A 22,364-nucleotide genomic window follows, 5' to 3' on the forward strand; every position below is an offset into this window, starting at 1 on the left:
AGACCCAACCTCCGGGCTGATGATTTTAGGTTATCCTGAAGAATTTGGAGGTAATCCTCCTTTTTCATTGTCCCATTTAGTCTCTGTAAAGCACCAGTTCTATTGGCAGCAAAACAGACCCAGAGCATAATACTACCACCACCATGCTTGACGGTAGGCATGGTGCTCCTGGGATTAAAGGCCACAGCTTTTTTCCTCCAAACATATTGGTGGGTATTGTGGCCGAACAGCTTAATTTTTGTTTCATCTGACATCACATGGACAAAGATAAGACCTTCTGGAAGAAAGTTCTGTGGTCAGATGAAACAAAAATGTTGCTGTTTGGCCACAATACCCAGCAATATGTTTCGAGGAGAAAAGGTGAGGGCTTTAATCCCAGAAACACCATTCCTACCGTCAAGCCTGGTGGTGGTAGTATTATGCTCTGGGCCTGTTTTGCTGTCAATGGAACTGGTGCTTTACAGACAGTAAATGGGACAATGAAAAAGGAGGATTACTTCCAAATGGTTCAGGACTACCCAAAATCATCAGCCCGGAGGTTGGGTCTTGAGCGCAGTTGGTTGTTCCAACAGGACAAAAAAGGTTTTTTTTTTGTTTATAAATGGCTTTTAAATACTTAGCAGTGTTTCGGAAAAACAAAAACAGTTGAATTTGCTTGTTGTGATATTCTTATACCAGTTTGTGCAATTAAATAAACTATTCATGTGACCACAATTCTCGTTGAAAAAAAAAGTATCTCTTTTTAGATTAGTTTTATTTCATAAAAACACTGACCATCAAACAATGTTTAGAGTTTATTTGTGATAAAGCAACCACGATGAGGTCATCTTTCAAAATACAGCTTTCAAAAACAGGCAGGTAGGACTGACAAGACATCTAGTACAGTAATTTTATTTACAGCCAAACATCACAATGAGGAAAAAAACTAACAATAAGTCTAATCTATCAAAACACCAGTGCTGTGACTTCAAATACAGTGGTTTCGACAAGAAAGGGATAACACCAGTCACACAGTATGAGGTACAAGTCTTTCTTTCCCAAACCTTTTTCAAATATGGCAACCCTATACGGATATCATTTCTTGGTATGGCATTGTAGGCAGACTCCCCAGGATTTTTTTTTTTGATTGCTGTGCCCTAATGCCTGATTTTGCGGCAGCAAGTTGTAATGTTTTCTGGTTGATAATGACATTGCATCAGTTTGTGATTTTACAAGTTCATAATCAATGTTTTAAAGTGTTATTTGTAGCTATGAGACACTAATTAAGTTATGTATATTTATTTGGGATAGGGCCGTCAAAGAGAACCTGGTAATAACGAGTATAGGTTAATTTCCTTTAACATCACCATTTTTTTAAAGCGTAATTAATGTGTATGCGTCATGTATGACCAGGCCCGCAGTGACCAATTCGTAAAGATCTGGACAATTCCAGAATGGCCTGAGTAAACTGGTAGGATTGTTCATTGAGAGAACATTATTAGACTTAACATCGTGAAGAATATGTGTAGACCTGCTCTATATGTAAATGCACTGAGATAAACAATAATACAAGATGCTTAAGCACTATATTAATGACACTGACTTGAATTTAAGCTTTGCGAATAGAAGATATGTGCTAAATTTCCCAATTGCTTGAGAAATATCAATTTAAGTTCTGTAGCAGGAAATTTCATGACTGGTTTTACAGACCACACTAGTGACTATATAAAGCCCACAATAAGATGAACGTATGATAGAAACCTCTATATTTTGTCATTGAGGTCAATATAAACAAGGAAGGGAGGACGTGTGTGGGCAATGCAGGCTGTTGCAAGGATGCAATTGATGATGTGCGCTTCTGAGCGCTGCTCAGTCATAAATTTGATTGGTGGAAATGTGTGTGGAAGTTGGATTAAGCTGCAAGGCTGCACATAATTTGCGTGGGTTGCTTGAATTTGTATGACGTACAAACTTTTTAGAGGGTCTTTATAGGTACAGGATCACAAATGTTAGAAGTTAAAGCCATTTTAACAAATATGAACACATTAAAAAATTGTTTACATTGATGAACTAGTGTAACAGAGGCCTGCAAGTGTGGCTGGGCCATGTGTACGTTAGTAAACTTCACGCTGACAACGCCAAGAGCAGCACTGGCTCATGGGTTTATAGCTTGGGCTTTTAGCTCAGAAGCTAGCACGCCCGTCTCTAATGCCGGCGACCCAGGTTTGAGTCCCGGGCGGAACAGAAAAAAAGCAGGGACTGAACCACTGGCAGTGTGCAAGGACAGTAAAGTAGCATTGTCTTTTGGGACATGGCAGCAATTTGACAAAGACAAGTGGGGTGCTGAAGATAATGCCTTATTTGAACCCCTCGCACAGATAAGATTTTTAAATTTAATAATTTGTCCACCACTTGGATTGTTAATCAAATAGAACAAAGGTGCCAGAAGGCTTAGATTAACTGGAAAGTGGCACGCTGTAATTAGTAGTTTGCTTGCTTCTTGTGGTCCCAAGTAATTATAAAACAGGATTAAAAAGTGCTTTTTCTATAATCATGTTCCCATGTTAATGAGATCATACTGCATAAGATATGGAAAAAAATGGAGGGAAAAAATCCTCAAAAAACAGGACTCACTTTAGAATGAGAAAATAGCTGAAACGGCAACCTGATAATTGTATGTAACACCCATCTTTGTTATATTTAAAGGCACAGGTCGGTCACATCACATTTAAATATAGAGCTGTTGTCCACCATTTACACATTTCTCATGCAATTGGACAGAATCCCAACACTATCTCCCTGCCTTCTGGAGTCATGTTTGTCCTGAAGTATTATTTGCTGTATACAAGAGAAAAATACTTACACTTAACAAGCAATATACACACAAATAATTCAAGAGGAAAGGTTGACATTTTGGACACGAGGCCTACTACTCACCACTTACTGTGTTAATTATGATCACACCAAAAACCCAACAAATAGTAGACTCATCCAAACGCTCCTCTTGAGTTCTTTTAAGTCATTTGTAGAAACTTTTCAGCTTCAACTTTCATATTTACAGTTGGACCACGTCAGGTCAATGTCTCCCAGTTTAAAATAAAAACTGTTAATCCATGTCTGATGTTACTCGGAACATCTATGCTGAATAATGGAATGATTCAGTAAAAAAAACAACTGCAGCGTCTTTGAGCACACAATTTCCATTCTTGGAATTGTTCAGCAGAGAAGTGAAATACGAAAAATGCTGAGAATTATATTATCACTTCAAAAGTACTTTCATTTTTTCAACAGCACCTCCAGGAAAATGATTAGTTTATCAGTTTAGATTAAACCTGACAGAAGTCTTTTCACCTAAATGACGTACAGTACTGTAGAAAGACAATGATCACATGCTTCCGAGACAGCATCGTATTTGAAAAATCCAGGGTTTTATCCATTAAATCCAGGTTAGAGGAAGGTAATAGACTATAAAATTGTGGGCAAAGGGGTGGGAGACAGCTGCTCCTTTGGTGCATATTTGGCAAAAAAGGGCAAAAAGACAGTAAGCATAACTCCAACAATGGCCAACATATATCCCCATCCGATTTGGCACTCGCCAGCATTGTAGATGTCAGAGTTTCCACAAAAAGATCTGACGAGTGAAGAGTTGAGCCCAAAGGGGTACACCAGCAGTCCTGCGGCCATGATGAACACTGCAAAGAAGACACAGAAAATAATACATTAAGGAGTGCGCACTGAAAGGTTGTGTGAGGGTAAAGACACATGAAAAAACATTTTAACAAATATATTTTACATAGAGTTTTGTTGAAATAAATGTAAATTATATGTAATGACCGTCAGAGCCACACGGTGGCAGAAGAGATTCACTATAAAGACTGCTACTCAAACATCAACAGGCGTTTAAGTCCATCCAATTGATGGTGTTACATCATTTAATAGTAACATTAATTAAAAGTTAACTTTATTGGCTATCAGTTGTGCAAAGTGCCTTGAATTTCTATAATTCATGTTTCTCCACACTTCAGCAAACTGTAAAAAAAAAACTCAAAACTGTGCATCCTTCTCACGTGCCCTCCACAGGCAGCCAGAGAGCAGTTGACTCCAACAAATTGAGCCATGTTTCATAGCCCAAAGCAGTCAGGGCTTATCGACTGTGCTACAAGCTATCATTGCAGCTCTTAGTCATCCTGAGCGCCGGCGGGCTTTCCAGTCAATGTCAGGTGTCTTGGTGCTTTGAACAATGTCGACATGGGGGAGTACCGCTTCAGTGTATTTGTCTTGGTTTTAACTGTTGTACAACTTGTAGGGAACACAGAAGAAAACAATATAGAACAGTGCTATTCAACTGGGGCCAAATCCGACCAAGGAATGACACCATACGGCCCATCGAGGTCAGTTCAAAACTTGGGAGACGAACATTTTTGCAGCAAATTCCTAAAACATTAGAGTGATCTTGTTATATAGACAAACATTGATATTTTAACCTTGCTCGCAAACATAGAACACTGGGGTTCAAACTTTAAGTAACTGAGCCATTCCTCAAGGTACCCCTTTAAGTCCTCCTTTTTGGCAATTACAATTATTTTTCATAATGTGATTCATGTAACTAAGGTGTTGTAGCTTGTTTACTTCAGATACTGTCAGTGGTCATTTGTTCAACTTCTTTAGTTATACGAGTAATGTTCCTCAAGATTCCATTTTAAGTCCTCTTTTTTTCATCATTTGGGCTTTTCATCTGGTGGCCTGTGGGTTTTTTGCTGCGGATTCTTAAAAACATTAGAGTGCTATCATAGATACAGTATACACACTAAAAAATGTTGGGTTAAAAAATAACCAAATTTTAACTCAACTGCTGGTTCCGAAAAGGACAAACCCCTTATTTGAGTTATTTTACCTCAGCATTTTGTGTTAATTTTTTCAACCCAATTTTTGCGTTGAATTATTTAACCAAAAAGTTGAGTTTTTATTACTTAATGTTGGGTTATTCCCAACCAAACTATTGGGTTGAATTATTTAACCCAAAAGTTGAGTTATTCTAACTCAATGTTGGTTGAGTCATTACCCAACTATTGGGTTGAATTTATTTAACACAAAAACTGAGTTATGCTCACTACAATGTTGGGTTATTCCAAACCCAACTATTGGGTTGCACAATTTAGCGCTCCTTGACCCAATAGTTGGTTAAAAATTATAAGTTTTACTGCTGGTTTGTCCTACTCCTTCCCAACTACTGATCAAAACTATTTTTATTCTATTAAAATGTATTCAAAAGCAAGATATTAGCGTCATTTTATTTTTACAAGAATTGCCATGTATGGTCATAGTAGTTCTATACAAATATTTTCATGTACATAAGATGTGTGATTGTAAATAATGTTAATGAGATTAATCCTAATACAATTCCCTTCAAGAAAAAAAGTACCGGTTTAATTTAAAAAAAAGCCTTTTACCCAAAAATGCCTTACTCATTGAAAAACAACCCAAAAATGGTTCATAGTTTTGAAAACCAAGAAATTGAGTTAAAATAATACCCTTATAACTCAAAAAAGGGATTGCTCTTCATAAAAAATAACTCAAGAATTTACCCAACACTCGCAACGCATATTTGAATTGAATTGAATTATTTATTTCAAACCTGCACAGTACAACAACACACATTTTTTTTTTTTTTTTTACATTTTGGCAGAGACATTTATGCAGGGCTTGAAAAGGGGTTGGATGAAGCAAATGCTTATAATATCCCAACCCCTCTCACTCATTCCACATTTAACATAAACAATATAATACAAGAACAATACTATACAAACAAAAACAAGAAAAGCTCCTGTACACTAACAATACAATAGTACCACTGTTACTATGAGACAAGACAAGACGAGACAAAACACACCCACACACACACACACACACACATACACACACACAGGCCCAAACACTCTCTGACCGTACACCTCTCTCTCATCGCTCTGTGCTGAGGGCATCACTCTCTTTCCTCCTCGTACTTCATAAATTGGGTTATCAAAATAACCCAGCATTTTTTAGTGTGTATGATCTCTAACTAGTTTTTTTTCAGAAGGTCCTAAAAACAGCAGCTCTCTCCTGCAACTCTGACAAAATAAATAGACCACAATCAAATGTCTACTGTGGAGGACGATGGTCATACTTGCCAACCCTCCCGGATTTTCCGGGAGACTCCCGAAATTCAGCGCCTCTCCCAAAAACCTCCCGGGACAAATTTCCTCCCGAAAATCTCCCGAAATTCAGGCGGAGCTGGAGGCCACGCCCCCCCAGCTCCATGCGGACCTGAGTGACGTGTCGACAGCCTGTTTTCACGTCCGCTTTCCCACAATATAAACAGAGTGCCTGCCCAATCACGTTATAACTGTAGAATGATCAAAGGCGAGGTCTTGGTTTCTTATGTGGGTTTATTAGGCAGTTTCATTAACGTCCTCCCAGCGCGGCAACAACACACAACAACAGCAGTCACATGTTCGTCTACCGTAAAGCAGTTCGTCTGCCGTAAACAGCAATGTTGTGACACTCTTAAACAGGACAATACTGCCATCTACTGTACATGCATATGTGACAATAACATCTAGGGCTTTTAGAGAGTGCAGTGCACAACTGTGCACACAACAAGGAGACGAAGCAGAATGCATCATCAGAGAGGGTGTTCAGCATGGTTAGAAAAATAGTGACAGAGAATAGAACAAGGATGGACAATTCAACCCTTAACTCAACAATGAGTAGATGAGTGTTATGTGTGTGTATATGTGTAAATAAATGAACACTAAAATTCAAGTATTTCTCTTATTTATATATATATATATATATATATAGCTAGAATTTACTGAAAGTCAAGTATTTCTTATATATATATATATATATATATATATATATGAAATACTTGACTTGGTGAATTCTAGCTGTAAATATACTCCTCCACTCTTAACCACGCCCCCACCCCACCAACCACGCCCCCCGCCCCCACCTCCCGAAATCGGAGGTCTCAAGGTTGGCAAGTATGACGATGGTTCTCCGGAATATACCAAATAAGACTAATAGTAAAGAAGAAGTCTGCCCCCCCCTAGTCCTTAGATTTCTGAAAATGTGGCCCCTCGAACAATTTGGTTGAATATACCTGCTATAGACAATATAGTATAAAAGAAGGCTGAAGAGACAGGAAACCCCCCTGATGTTATGTGGCATCTTTGGGAATTGACAACAGGAGAAAAGCAGAAAAATGGAGAAGAGGAACATATAAAAAGGTGTGAAAGGTTCATTTGTTCATAGTATTTGCCTATCAGCTGTACTTAAATTTCTCATATCCCCATGGCTGACCTTCTCCTCTGTCTTAGAATTAAGTACAGTGCTTTTGACCTAGTACTTAATGGCACTGCAGGACAATTTACATAGACTTATGTGATGCAGAAGCCACACTCTATGCTCAAGTCATCACCTATGATGTCAAGAGACAGAGACAATATCCTGTTCACATGCAGTACTCAGACCTGCATAAAAGCTGTAAAAACCATTAGTACGTATATGATTTTTGCACTTAACAAGCGATGTATTCCGTTTGCCCTCGTATTATCACGCAGGAAACAAGTGTCCAAAGAAAGGATCCCACACGTTCCCATGCATTTATATGTATTTCATGTTGTTTTCTGCATGCAAAACTATAATTATTTTCTATACAATGTGTTTTGTGTTCATTTGATTGGTATATAGAACAGATCAATTGGGTTCACATTGTTTCTTTTGCTTTAGTTTTATGACATTTTGGAACAGATTACTAATAAAAAACAGAGGTACCACTGTACAGTATGCAAAGTACTTAGGTAAATGCAATGTATGTATATATATATATATATATATATATACACACACACATTAATATGTATATATATATATATATATATATATATATATATATATTAATGTGTCTGTGTACCTCACTGGAGAATCATTGAAAGATTTATTTTTTTAAGTTTTAAAAGCATTTGCATTTCTTCGGTTTTCAGGGCCCCCAAAAATATTGCTGTAGACTGTAGTTAGTAAAGGTGGGAGAAATAATCGATTTTTAGATGCATCGCAATTCAAACATGGACGATTATAAAATCGATTAGTGAACGTCAATAATCGATAATTGATTTATCTATTGTAAATAAAGTAATGGAGACAGTTCTAAAATTAGGCTGACTACAGTGAGCCGCCTCACCGAGTGATCCGACCAGGTCCTTAATTATAGAGCATTTATGTTCCAATTTTGCACATATTTCCATGAATTTAATAATTGTGATGGGAATTTCTTATTAAAAATGCACTGTTATTAAAAGTTGCATGTGATAATCGCTTATTTATTGAAACAAAAATAAATCTAAAACTGCATCAATATACATAAATTAAAGATACATCAATAATTGATTTTTAATCGAATTGTAGCTCCTGAATCGCAATCGGAATCGAATTGTGAGGTGGCCATTGATTCCCACCTACAATAGATAGGTAAGGTCGACTGATAAGGACTTAACAATGATACAATGATGAAAGTATTGATTAACAACATTTAATTTTCAGACAACACATGCATCAAAACATATGTCATTTTCAGTTCCCCTTAAGGTATTACTCTCTACAAATGTCATCATTCATTGCCCTGAGACCTGCAATGAAAAGGGCTTTTATGTTAACTTTACTTGGCAGACCATCATCATACCTGTCAACCTTCCCGTTCTTGCCGGGAAATCTTGATTTTTGTCCTTCCTTTCTCTTCCCAGTCTCACTTTCTGGATCTTGCTCTCAATGAAAATAATCTTCACCAGTGCTGCCGCTACTACAGTGACACAGTATGCTAATTAACTTTAGCTGCTTAAATGCAGTGAAAGAAAATCAGGCAATGTTATACTGTACTTAGTTTAAAAAAGACAACAGAGCTATTGTGCTGTTTGTAGTAGGTTCTAGCTTATCCAAAATCCAATACGTATTATGTAGACCTCAAGGAAGTATGAATGAATGAAGTGAATAACCACAGGTCCACTTTAAGGCTGTCCTTTAAGGTGTTTTATTCATATGACAAAACAAAAACAAGACACTTTGCTTCTGATAAACAATCGTTGAAACCTTCAACCTTGCCAGATGTCACTTCATCTCAATGCATAGAATACATTTGTGTAATGCATTTGTGTTGGCTCTACATCTTCGTGGAAAGGATTTTGTGTACGAGTAGACTGCAGAATCCAAATTTCAATCAAAAAATATATATAAATACCGTATATATAACCTAGCACTGCTATGCACTCGATCAAGACTGGAGCATTCAACTAAATTAACCTTGACTCCTTCTCAGTGGTAAAGCGAGAAATAGAAGGCCACCGTGTAAGCTGGTCCACCAGGTCCACAGCAGTGTGGTGGAGATTGAATGGGTTTGTGGAGCAGGAAGATGTGTGATAACCTGGCAACCATGCGTGACACTGAATCAATTTTGTCACAGACCTCTTACACAGTAACTGGTTCTTACAAACACCTCCACACACCCAAACCATAGGACTGCTTTTGTGTTATTCTCCTGAGGTCACCTATAGAAACTGAGGTCATATCTTCCTATCACCTTATATTGCTTCATATCATTGTGTACGGTATATTCCTTATAACCCAGTTATCATCCTGGCTACTTTGTTTACGTTGCTTTGTATTCAATGTTGTTTGTCCCCTCTGACATTCTTTTACAGATTCCCAGACAAAAGATGCCTGTCTAGACAAGCATATTGCAGTATTTTGCAGTGGAACAATATGCAAGGATCTTAGAGAAGACCGTCCGCCTAATAAATTAAGATGCTGCCTGGAGTGTTCTCTTCAATGGAGGATATGCACTATGAAGTGTTTGATAGAAGTGTTAACAGAAGATAAGGGGGGATACACGTGTTACTATCAGTTTATGAGTACCAAATATATACTGCATATACATCCATCCATCCATCCATCTCTCTTCTTCCGCTTATCCGAGGTCGGGTCGTGGGGGCAGCAGCCTAAGCAGGGAAGCCCAGACTTCCCTCTCCCCAGCCACTTTGTCCAGCTCTTCCCGGGGGATCCCAAAGCGTTCCCAGGCCAGCCGGGAGACATAGTCTTCCCAACGTGTCCTGAGTCTTCCTCGTGGCCTCCTACCGGTCGGACGTGCCCTAAACACCTCCCGAGGGAGGCGTTCAGGTGGCATCCTGACCAGATGTATACCCATATATACCGTATTTTCTGGCCTATAAGCTGCTACTTATAAAATGGCTAATTAATGGGTTTTGTTCGCTAACGGCCATAATGTTTCATATTCCAAAAATAGTTTTAATAGAACACAAGCAGAGAAACTGAAAAGGTGTGTTATTGTTTCTGCTGTGGCACCATCTTTTGAACAATGTTTTTTTTTTAGAGACATTTCTCCAGCCTTTTAGTCACTTTTTCTGTAATAAAAGCGATTGCCAACAAATCTAGCATCTATTTTTAGTGTTATTGGCAACTATACTTGTGTTTCGAGACTTTGTTTAAATTCTGTCGCGCCATGTCTGTGACGAAAAGTGCTGCAGAGAGCCTGACGTCACACTTTCACTATGTAAAAAGCGCTTTGAGTCACTAGAGAAAAGCGCTATATAAATACAATTCACTTCACGTCACACTTGCTTCGTGTTGCTGGGAGCCTTTCTCTCATTAAAAGCCACCAGTGTCATCTTAAATTGTGAAGATCGCTGTCCGCGGGTATATCTTGAATAAATTAAAGTACATCCACAGCGTGGACACGCTTCCTTCGCTCCAGACAACCCCGTGAGTATGGCTGGTGTTAATGTGTATGTTAGTGTCTTATGTTGGTCATTTTTCCCATGGTCTTTGAACACACCATGTCCGCAGAGCATGAACAAGTGTTGTGTGTCTAGGAGTGAAACACGTAGACAGACATGTGAGCACGGAGGAAATACTTGTTGAATTTGGCCCAATGTTAGCATAACATTGGTAATAAAAGCTAAAAAGTGCTTTGTTTTCTTCTGGATGCTACAATACATGATATTACTTTATTTTGTTAAGTGTAGCAGCTATTATGAAATGCGGTTAAACCGGATGTATAGCTTAGAGTTATTATTTTCAACCCGTAAAAGTGTGTGATTGGTTTGAGAAAGTGTCTGGCCATGTTTTGATGTTGGATATACTGTTGGCATCCTGCTGACCATCTTTCATTTCTGTTGCGCTTTTATGTCATCTTACTTACTAAATCAGTCACAGTAACAATCTAAAGGTTATGTTATCATTGCACCTTAGCCGTAATTTGAACACGGAAATGAAGCACCACCCACCTCTAGAACGACGCGCGCAGCAGATGTGGCCTCTTCTCACTGCGAAAAATAGTCCTTTTGTCATGTCTGTGTGATCATGTTTTGTTTGGCCATGTGCTTTTTTGGATTTTGTCAGTTCCTGTTTTTTCACTCCCCGTTTTGTTTCCATGACAACCCATTAGTTTTCCCCTGTCCTCATGTCACACACCTGATTCATTTGCACTCACGCACCGGTTGTTAATCATGTCTGTGTTATTTAAGCTTTTCATTTTCTGCTGGTCGGCCTGGCGACATCACATTCATGCTCTGCACTCTTGACACGCTGCTTACTCTGTCCAGGTCATAGTTCATGCTGCTCTTTTCTTGCCACGTAAATTTTTTGTTTATTCAAGCCACTGTTTTGTACCTCCGCTGTGAGCGCTTTTTGTTTGTTCCTTTTTTTCCATAGTTCTGCCTTTGTGCTAGTTTTGTTTTATTAGCCAAGTTTGTTCCCGGCCCTGTGTTTATACTTTTTATAATCTATTATTAAATCATGTATTTAACTTCACGCCATGTCTGGTCTAAATCCTTTGCACCATGGGAAAACAAACCACGCCATAGTCCTAGTCTTGACACCTTTCTTGTTGGAAGAACAGCTTTAAACCTGATATTTCCATAAGGTAGAATTTATTTTGTCCATTTCTGCTCGCTTGTGGCTCATCAGTAGCAAGTGAACTGCAGCCAAGTTCCCCCCGCTCGGCAGAGCAGGAGGGTGAAAAAGGAAGTGTTCGCGTTCATCGCCCGTTAAAATAATTAGTGCCGTTATTAAAATTTATAGTTAACGTGTTATTATCACGTTAACTTTGACAGCCCTAGTTATAATATGTTACTATAATAATACAAGTTGTAGTCTATAATCAACAAAAGCAAACAATGGGATGGATTCCTTCCGGATATTGCTTTCCATGTAAAGTTTATAGTTAAAAAATACCACACAACAACTGGATTTGCCGGCAAAGCGCTCTTTTTTTGTCATTGATGAAATATGCTGGAAATTGCTGACAACTGCTTAATTACATACAGGAGACTCCAGCTTTACCTTCCAGCTGCTGTTTTTTGTCTTTACCACATTTTGTCTTCTTCATGTCACCTTGCTCTCCTCTTATCTCTTTGTTCCATGGCGAGCAGCTGCCATAAATAGCAGAGGTGAGTTGTTTTGAAACTTCCCCCCATGTAGGTAATAATATGTGATCCGGCAAGCTGATGTAAATCAGGTGCTGATTTACAGCAACAGCCAAAGGCAGTTAACCAAGTGTGACCTACATACATAAATATTACATTTTGATTTGACAAAAGACATGTTAATTAATTAGCAGTCGGGTTTAACATTTTTCTGTAATTTGTAAGTTGCACATTTTAAATGGGAATTTATGTAAAATTGTAATATATTTTGCAAGTTAATACATATCAAGGGATAATACAATGTTATTATTAAACAACAACAACTACAATTCATGCAAATTAACTTCAAATGGCTACTGTGCACACACACAATGTAACATCCCATACGGCCTACATACACCATGTAAAGTGCATTTCTCCATCACATGCACAGACTACTATAATGATATTGTTAATAATCCATTTATATTTTTTGTTCTTTAAATTACTTTTAAAAAAAAGAAGTTAAATCATGTATTCTTCTTAAATGGGGAAATATGTTTCAATGCACAGAAAACAATCCTCTTAGTCTTAGCATCATTAAAAGGGATTTGCTTCCATCATCCATAGTCCTTATGTGAGACAAGAACCCATGTCTTTTTTTTTCTTCTGTATATTGTAAATAGTGAAAAACTACTAGCAAGAAGCAGCTAACAATAAGGGTAACGGGGATGCAATCTATTCTATAAAGCCCTCTAATAAACCACCACAAAACACTTCATAGACATGCTTCAAGTATGTATGTAATATATAACATGTAATATTTACAGTATTTTAGTCATTTTAAAAGGGAGCGATTGTGCAAAGTCAACCTTTCTTACCGATTGGTACCTGTTTTTGTGTATTTGGGACAATTTGAATCAATTTGAAATCAAACCATGGAGGCATGTCAGAGATATTTATAAAACAATCGTGTTTTACTTTATACTTCCAACAGACGAGCAGTTTGGAATTTACCCAATTTGTGATGTTTTCCCAAGTGTGACATCAGCAGAGAGTTCCATACATGGTAATGTTTTACCCAAAAGAGCTTTCCGTGAGTCAGCCATTGCAGTAAGACGTTGTAGTCCAGACCCGAGCAATTATTTTGACTCAATGCCACATTGAAAGAATACATATATATGTGTGTGTATATATATATATATATATATATATTTATGAATATATATATATATACACACACATATATTGTCACGGCCCGGCCGCACCCCAGTGCGCATTCATCTGTGCGCTGTGCTGGGCGCACCTCCAAGAGCGCGCGCCACTCAGGCTGCAGCAGACAGCTACAATCCATCGGCTCAATCAGCACTCAACACACCTGTCGCTGATGAGCTTCCTGCCTTCTTAAGCCAGTGCAAACCTGCAGGTCGGCGAATCACGAGTCAGTCAGTAACAGCTTCCCCAGCGGCAGATCTCGGTGTGTGTCAGTTCGCGAACGACACAAGCCCTCAGCACCCAATGAACGACACGCACAGTGACTGAACGAGAGCCTCAATGTGACGTCCTCCTCCGCGACACAGTCAGTTCTCTGTGTCAGTAGGTTCGCGAGTCCTGTTGTTAAATATGTTTTATTGCACTGAAATGAAAATAAGAAATAAATAAAAGTGGGAAATAAAAAAAATAGTTATAGCCTACTACAATGCTTGCAATCAACAGTTAAATAAATAGGCCTAGTTTGTTTAGTGCAAAAACAAATATTAAATTAAGAAACCCTTAACAAATGCCAACATAAAAACTAAATGTTCTGTAGCAAAGAAAATGTAAACTTAAATATGCAAACAAAAAGAAAATAAATACCTTCAAAATAAAACAAATAAATTAAAAGCCAGAAATGCCAACATAAAAACTAAATGTTCTGTAGCCTACGTTTAAAAATGTAACAAAGAAAATATTAACTTAAATGTGCAAACAAAAAGAAAATAAATAGGCTACCTTAAATAAAACAAAACAAATATTAAACCAAGTGCCAGAAAAGCCAATATTAAAACTACAATTTCTGTAGCTTACATTTAAAAATATAAAAATGGAAATATCAACTTAAATATGCAATAAAAAAGAAAATAAATAGCTTAAATAATATAAAAATCAAGATAAATAATAGCCTATGTATATGTACATACATTAGTTATTATTTTTATTTTAAATCTTCTCAAAACAGCCTGCCCTACACTTTACCCCCCGCCCCTCCCCCTCGCGTCGCTGCTGCTCAGCCTTGCCCTGCACTGACTTTCTTTCTGTCTCCTCTACTCTCATAACTTTATGTGTTGAGATAATGGGGACGGGGCGCGTGTGTGTGTTTGTTTTCATGTGGCCTGAGTCAACATTAGCCGTTAGCTTGGAGAATGAATGGAGAGCGGATGCCAATGGCATGAAACATATCCCCGCGACGGGAGGAGAATCACTCGCGGCATTGGGGCAAGCAGAGCAGAGAGCGAGAGCGTTGTCGTTCACTGAGTGATTCATGTCGTTAATCCGCGGTGAACGAATCGTTCGCTCAGTCCCTCCCCCCGCCCCCATGATGAGTAGCTGGCTGCGTCGTTCGCCGACGTCACAGAATGCGCCAGTTCCACTCATACCGGCATGGTCGCGGCGGAGCTCAACTGAACTGAGAAAGGAACGAATCAGTTCATGAAGTGATTCGGTTCAGTACGTTCACTCAAAAGATTTGTTCGTTCGAACAAATCGTTCGCGAACGACACAACATTACAGTACAATAAGCCGACCCATCAAGCTCTATGCACACACTCTTTCTCTCTGTGTTTTCTCCCCCTCCGTGTTCATTTGTCCCGTGTTCCCTTGTCGTCTTCCAGCAGCCTTTCTCCGTTTCCGCGTCACAAGCTGTGTGTCTCGTCTCCCCGTATTCCCTCTGGTTCCGTGGCTGCCGCTTGGATCTCGACCTCCCGCTTAAACACGGACTTTGACGCCTCGCCTCTGCCTTTGACCTCACGCCTGCCCACAGACCTTCGACCCTGTCTTGCCCCCCTGTGGGAATTCCGCACCTCGCTCAACACTACCGGTAACACACTACAGCTAATCTCTACACATAGTCACACACCACACACATTTTGGATGAGTTTACACACTTAATTTCTTATTTATATATATATTGTGTATATATATATATATATATAAATAAATAAATAAATATAGAGCGAAACAACGTCCCTGCTGTCTGTGCCGTTTTCTTCCCCTGTACACACATAACACACCATAATTGGCAACCCTCCCGGATTTTCCGGGAGATTCCCGAAATTCAGCGCCTCTCCCGAAAACCTCCCGGGACAAATTTTCTCCCGAAATTCAGGCGGACCTGAGTGATGCGTCGACAGTCTGTTTTCACGTCCGCTTTCCCACAATATAAACAGCGTGCCTTCCCAATCACATTATAACTGTAGAATGATCGAGGGCGAGTTCTTGGTTCCTTATGTGGGTTTATTGTTAGGCAGTTTCATTAACGTCCTCCAAGCGCGGTAACAACACACAACAACAGCAGTCACGTTTTCGTCTACCGTAAAGCAGTTTGTCTGCCGTAAACAGCAATGTTGTGACACTCTTAAACAGGACAATACTGCCATCTACTGTACATGCATATGTGACAATAACATCTACGACTTTTAGAGAGTGCAGTGCACAACTGCGCACACAACAAGGAGACGAAGCAGAATGCATCATCAGAGAGGGTGTTCAGCATGGTTAGAAAAATAGTGACAGAGAATAGAACAAGGATGGACAATTCAACCCTTAACTCAACAATGACTAGATGAGTGTTATGTGTGTGTATATGTGTACATAAATGAACACTGAAATTCATGTATTTCTCTTATTTATATATATATATCCATCCAATCCATATATATATATATATATATATATATATATATATATATATATATATATATATATATATATATATATATATATATATATATATAGCTAGAATTCACTGAAAGTCAGGTATTTTATATATATATATATATATATGAAATACTTGACTTGGTGAATTCTAGCTGTAAATATACTCCTCCCGTCTTAACCACGCCCCCGCCCCAAAATTGCACTTCTACTGGTTAGTATGAAGTTGTGTCAAGCGCAATATGGAAGTATTTGGGCTTCAAATCTATTGATAAAGATTTAAACACAAAAGCTCAGCATTCAAACATGCCTCGCCAAAGGTGGCATGATTAAAGTATTACAATCTTTGCTTCAAACTTAGCTAAACAATTAAATAAACAGAAGTCAGATCGACAGGTAATACAGTTAATTAGCTCTCCTGCTGTGCACATATAGATGCGTAGACGCGCACACAGCTGGTTGGCGTGTTGCCTATGGAAGTATTATTGTAGCAAAATGATTTGCAAACATGTATTTCAATCTGTGCGCGTGTAATCCAATTTGTGTGCACGTGTGCTAATTTGTGTGCCTGTATATCAATCTGAATGTGTGTATTCAGAGTGTGTGCACGTGTGTTTAAACCAGTCAGAAAGAAGGTACAGCTGAGGTGTGTAAAGGAGAGATGCAAAGACCTGCCTTACGTTGTTTCTGATTGGTTTAAATTGCGTAGTGTCCTCCATGGTTTGTAAATGTAGGCACAGTGGATTGATGGCTTGGTCTGGGATTGGTTATTCTACTTGTGGACAGAAATATTCGCCCTCCTATGAAAATGTCATTTTTTATTAGGTTATTTCCCAAGTGCCGTTAAAAGAGAGCAATGCATTTTTAACATAGCTTTTCCAAGCATCCTACTGTCATTTTGGATGCTTCCAATATTTGCATTTGCACAAAGGAACAAAGTTATTTCAGTTAAAATTACCAGAGTCAAAATGATTATCCCACCCTGATGCTAATAGGAAATCATGAGTCATTTTTACTAGATAACAGCCTGCAAGCTTGTGTTATAGTTTTCCAACCCCGCCTACTTTGCTTTGTGCCTCGTCTGCCTGGGGCGTAGATTACCATAATAACTTGTGTATCACTCAAAAGCACAAATTTCAACTATTGAAAAACTTTTTTATAGTTCAAGCCTATAGTTCAAGCCTTATGGTAATTTAAAAACAGCACTGCACATCATAATGGCAGCTACAGTTTCAATGTTAAAGGTCTAGAAACATTTTTTGGAAACGTCCGTCAGGCCAACAAATGTGTTCTTTTCTCCCATTAGCAGAAAGGTTGCATCCGTGTACACTTTGCGTCCTTTCATATCCCGAGATCCTTTGTGCGCTCAACTCTGAAAATAATTTTCAACATGGCAATGATATGTGGAGCGCAAAGAGCGATTTTAAAATGCGGGTATAGCTTTTTTTTGTTCATTTAAAACAGCTAAAAGAAGACAAGTCACGCTGGGGTGACGGTAGTGATAAACATTTGTATCGACATGCGAGACCTCGACCATCGTAATGTTGAGCGACCTCCGTGCTCTTTGCCCCTGTTTTTATCCCGAGGGAGGGACATATATCTGGCCATTGCAGACAGCTTTGTGCCCAGAGCTTTTTTCAACGTTTGGAGGTAAAGCCTTACATCTCTTAATTTACCTCTTTACACCGCAAGAAGTTGACCTAAATATGTTTTATTATTGTGTGGCCGGAATAATTAAGTATTGTAAATGTGTGTATCAATGTACCAATATAGGTATTGCTGTTTTCCATGCACATTTGCATGTTATTTGAAAATGTTTACTTCTATTAATGATTATTGTGATCTTGTGTTGAATCTTTCTGTTTTTATTGAGTGTTGGGTGGGACGGGGGCGTTGTTGGGGACGTGGCTAAAAGGGGAGGAGTATATTTACAGCTAGAATTCACCAAGTCAAGTATTTCATATATATATAGATATATATATATATATATATATATATATATATATATATATATATAAGAAATACTTGACGTTCAGTGAATTCTAGCTATATATATATATATATATATATATATATATATATATATATATATATATATATATATATATATATATATATATATATACGTATATATTTTATTTTATTTTATTATATGTATATATATATATATATACATATATATATATATATATATATATATATATATATATATATATATATATATATATATACGTATATATATATATGTATATTTATTTTATTATATATATATATATATATATATATATATATATATATATATAAATAAGAGAAATACTTGAATTTCAGTGCACACATATACACACACATAACACTCATCTACTCATTGTTGAGTTAAGGGTTGAATTGTCCATCCTTATTCTATTCTCTGTCACTATTTTTCTAACCATGCTGAACACCCTCTCTGATGATGCATTGATGTGTGGCACGCACAAAAGTGCTTTCATCAAATGCACTAGATGGCAGTATTGTCCTGTTTAAGAGTGTCACAACATTGCTGTTTACGGCAGACAAACTGCTTTACGGTATACAAAAACGTGACTGTTGTTGTTGTGTGTTGTTGCCGCGCTGGGAGGACATTAATGAAACTGCCTAACAATAAACCCACATAAGAAACCAAGAACTCGCCCTCCATCATTCTACAGTTATAACGTGATTGGGCAGGTATGACCTGAGTCCGCCTGAATTTCGGGAGATTTTCGGGAGAAAATTTGTCCCGGGAGGTTTTCGGCAGAGGCGCTGAATTTCGGGAGTCTCCTGGAAAATCCGGGAGGGTTGGCAACTATGACAGTATCTGCCATTCTTGTTTTAATGGCTAATGGCTATGACCCTACAGACGGGTAGACAGACGTGAATAAGGTTTAGCGTCTACATCATTAAAAGTGCTAAATTTCATATAAAATCCGCCTTTCTTAAATCCAACGTTTTCGTTTTTCAAAACATTTTTAAAATCGAACGTTTCCCTTTTAAAACGATTTTGGATTGATACCTAAACTTTCCGAACACAGATCTATGTACCGTATTTTTCGGACTATAAGTCGCAGTTTTTTTCATAGTTTGGCCGGGGGTGCGACTTATACTCAGGAGCGACTTATGTGTGAAATTATTAACACATTACCGTAAAATATCAAATAATATTATTTAGCTCATTCACGTAAGAGACTAGACGTATAAGATTTCATGGGATTTAGCGATTAGGAGTGACAGATTGTTTGGTAAACGTATAGCATGTTCTATATGTTATAGTTATTTGAATGACTCTTACCATAATATGTTGGTTATTTATGCCTCATATAACGTACACTTATTCTGCCTTTTGTTCACTATTCTTTATTTATTTTAAATTGCCTTTCAAATGTCTATTCTTGGTGTTGGGTTTTATCAAATAAATTTCCCCCAAAAATGTGACTTATCCAGTGCGACTTATATATGTTTTTTTCCTTCTTTATTACGCCTTTTCGGCCGGTGCGACTTATACTCCGGTGCGACTTATACTCCGAAAAATACGGTAGTTGAATCTAAGGAATATAAAATCGATAAATCGATTAATTGTTACAGCCCTATTATTATCCTATATTCAAACACAGTGTTACTGTTTAAACTGTGTGTAATGTTACAATGGCCAAACATATTAAATATGCCTTGTTTTTAATGTATACTACCGTCGCAACTGTATTCTAATATTGGTCATTATGGTGGTAGAGCATCGCTATACCTAAGCAAAGTCCATGAAAATCTTTAGAGTGAAGCAAACCAAAAAAGAAGATTGTGTGCTCACAAATGTACTTCTGGATGAATAGACAACAACACTTATGTGCGAAACACTTGAACAGTTTTCTGTGACCCCCTGTGTGTTCTCAAACTCTTTTCATCATGTACCTCCTCAGAAAAAACACTTGGCTCTCAAAGTACCACAGACTAACATTAAGATACAAGTATTAATTAAAAACAAGTAAATTTCATATTTTGGACACTGTAACATTACACACAGTTTGAACAGTAACACTGTCCTTGAATATAGGAAAATAAAACACTGGACCTCGACCTTTATTTGTTCACTGTTCTGTTACAGAGAACAAGGGAATTGGATAGAATGGCTATGATGTGAAAAGGGGTAGGATTAAATAAGCTCTGCTTCTTCCTACTCCTTTTCGGACATGCTGTAATGAAACAACTGGAATTGTGTGATGCATTACATTGTATCGTATGCATGTTCGAAATAAACTGAAACCGAACTGAAATAATGAATCAAATCTTTGGCGTACCACTAAAGGGAGGCTGCTACTTGTACCACAGTTTGAGAATCACTGAACTAGATGATATGTATCTTTTATTAGTTCTTTCTATCTTTATCTATTCTGCTGTACACATGTGTTCCTGTGTACTTACAACTTCTACTAGGAATAACAGGAAGCCTGTTGATAAGATTGAACACTGCTGCCATCTGCCACCTAGTGTATCGTTCTAACATGAATACCAGAGTGCAGACACAAATAATGAAGCTCTCCAATGCTGCTCACCATATAATTTCTTTGCTGCAGGCGACTTATGCCTTGGACTTATGTCCCGATACTTTTGTCCACGTAGTCTAATTAGGCCCCGTTTACAGTAAGCCGGATAAGGTTATCCAGGGTAAATCCCTCCTAACCTTATCCGTGTCCACACACAACAATGCCACCGTTTAAGATCCCCGCGCCCCTCCGTCCGCGACCTAGTACACATGCGCGGATAATGCACACGTCATAGTCACCTCCAGTGTTGCTTTGTGTGCAAGTTCTTAAATGTAAATTATCTGAACAATATCCAGTGTTGGGGTATTTCAATTAACTGAAATCCAGTGTGCTGTGGGGCCCTATTGTAGTGAATCACACCTGAGCTGTCATAAATTAATCAAATCTTTATTAGACACGTAAACAATGTGATAAAGAACATTTTACATCAATCAAACTAGGGATCGAGATATCTGGTCAGGACATTCCTCACTCTTTTGCCTTCACCTTCATTGTCCATTACTTTTTGGTGACTTTATATACTCTGGACCTAGACGTTGAGTCCGCGACATACATGGCGGACAATAACTGATACAGTCTGCTTTGCCAGTCCAAAAGCATTCGCTGTTTTCTGTAGTTTTCCCTCGATGGCCAGGTAATACAAAGCACACGCTACCTTTTTATCACATCCACGGGAGCTCGCATTCTCGTTGTCTCTCTTTCGACAAATGGAGTACATTTTTCGCTCAGTAGAATCACAGCTGACCTGAACATTCGAAAGTTCTCTTGTCGTCTGAGAAGTGTTGTATCCCAAATAGCTGCAATTGCTTTCTCTTAAGGTATTCATGTGTGATTTCCACAAGCGTCTGTACATGTAGAAGAATGAGAAACACGGGCATGTCTGGATGACTCGCCTTCATATTTCCAGTGGTTAGAAACCGCTTTATTATGAAGCTGGCTGTGGCGGGATTTTTTCCGACGTCACTTCCTGTGTGGGGTGCGGTCTTTCTGGCGTCACTTCCTCTCCAAACTCAGTTTGTAAACGATCAATGAGTCCATACAAAGCTAAGAGTCGGAGATTCAAGAAATACACGGTGCTCTTACCCGTGTAAAAATGTGTTCGAGGAGGGGGACCTTAAACGATGGTTTAGTGTGGCTGAAACGGGGCTTAGGCTAAATAATTATTTGTTTAAGGGGTTATGTAGTGTAGGGTAGACATAGCCTTAGTTTCATGACCAGGATTGAATGTTTGACTGTCCAATAAAAATGTGGCCCCTCGAACATTCTGAGGATAACGATTCACAAGTCAAACATCCAAACAGCATCATTTAATCACCGTATGTGTGTGTTTACAGATGTGAGAATGTGTGTGTTCCACATTGCGAGTACAACAAAGGGCAGTGCTTCAGTAGTGTATCTGAAGGAAAGAACCTTTTCACTGGCCTCACACGACAAGCATTTCCATTTCTCTATCTATTTGGAGGGGATGGAG

General features: G+C 38.2%; 1 protein-coding gene across 1 annotated transcript in view; it reads right to left on the minus strand.

The window, feature by feature from the left end:
• Positions 1–781: 781 nt before the first annotated feature.
• Positions 782–22,364, minus strand: part of LOC133608131 (LHFPL tetraspan subfamily member 7 protein) — a 238,120-nt gene continuing 216,537 nt past the window's right edge. The window contains exon 4 of the mRNA XM_061963363.1: positions 782–3,671. Within this exon, the coding sequence (XP_061819347.1) occupies positions 3,445–3,671 (227 nt within the window). The 3' untranslated portion in view covers positions 782–3,444. The remainder of the gene's footprint in view (positions 3,672–22,364) is intronic.

The sequence above is a fragment of the Nerophis lumbriciformis genome, linkage group LG09 (assembly GCF_033978685.3).
Source record: "Nerophis lumbriciformis linkage group LG09, RoL_Nlum_v2.1, whole genome shotgun sequence".
NCBI classification, from domain to species: domain Eukaryota; kingdom Metazoa; phylum Chordata; class Actinopteri; order Syngnathiformes; family Syngnathidae; genus Nerophis; species Nerophis lumbriciformis.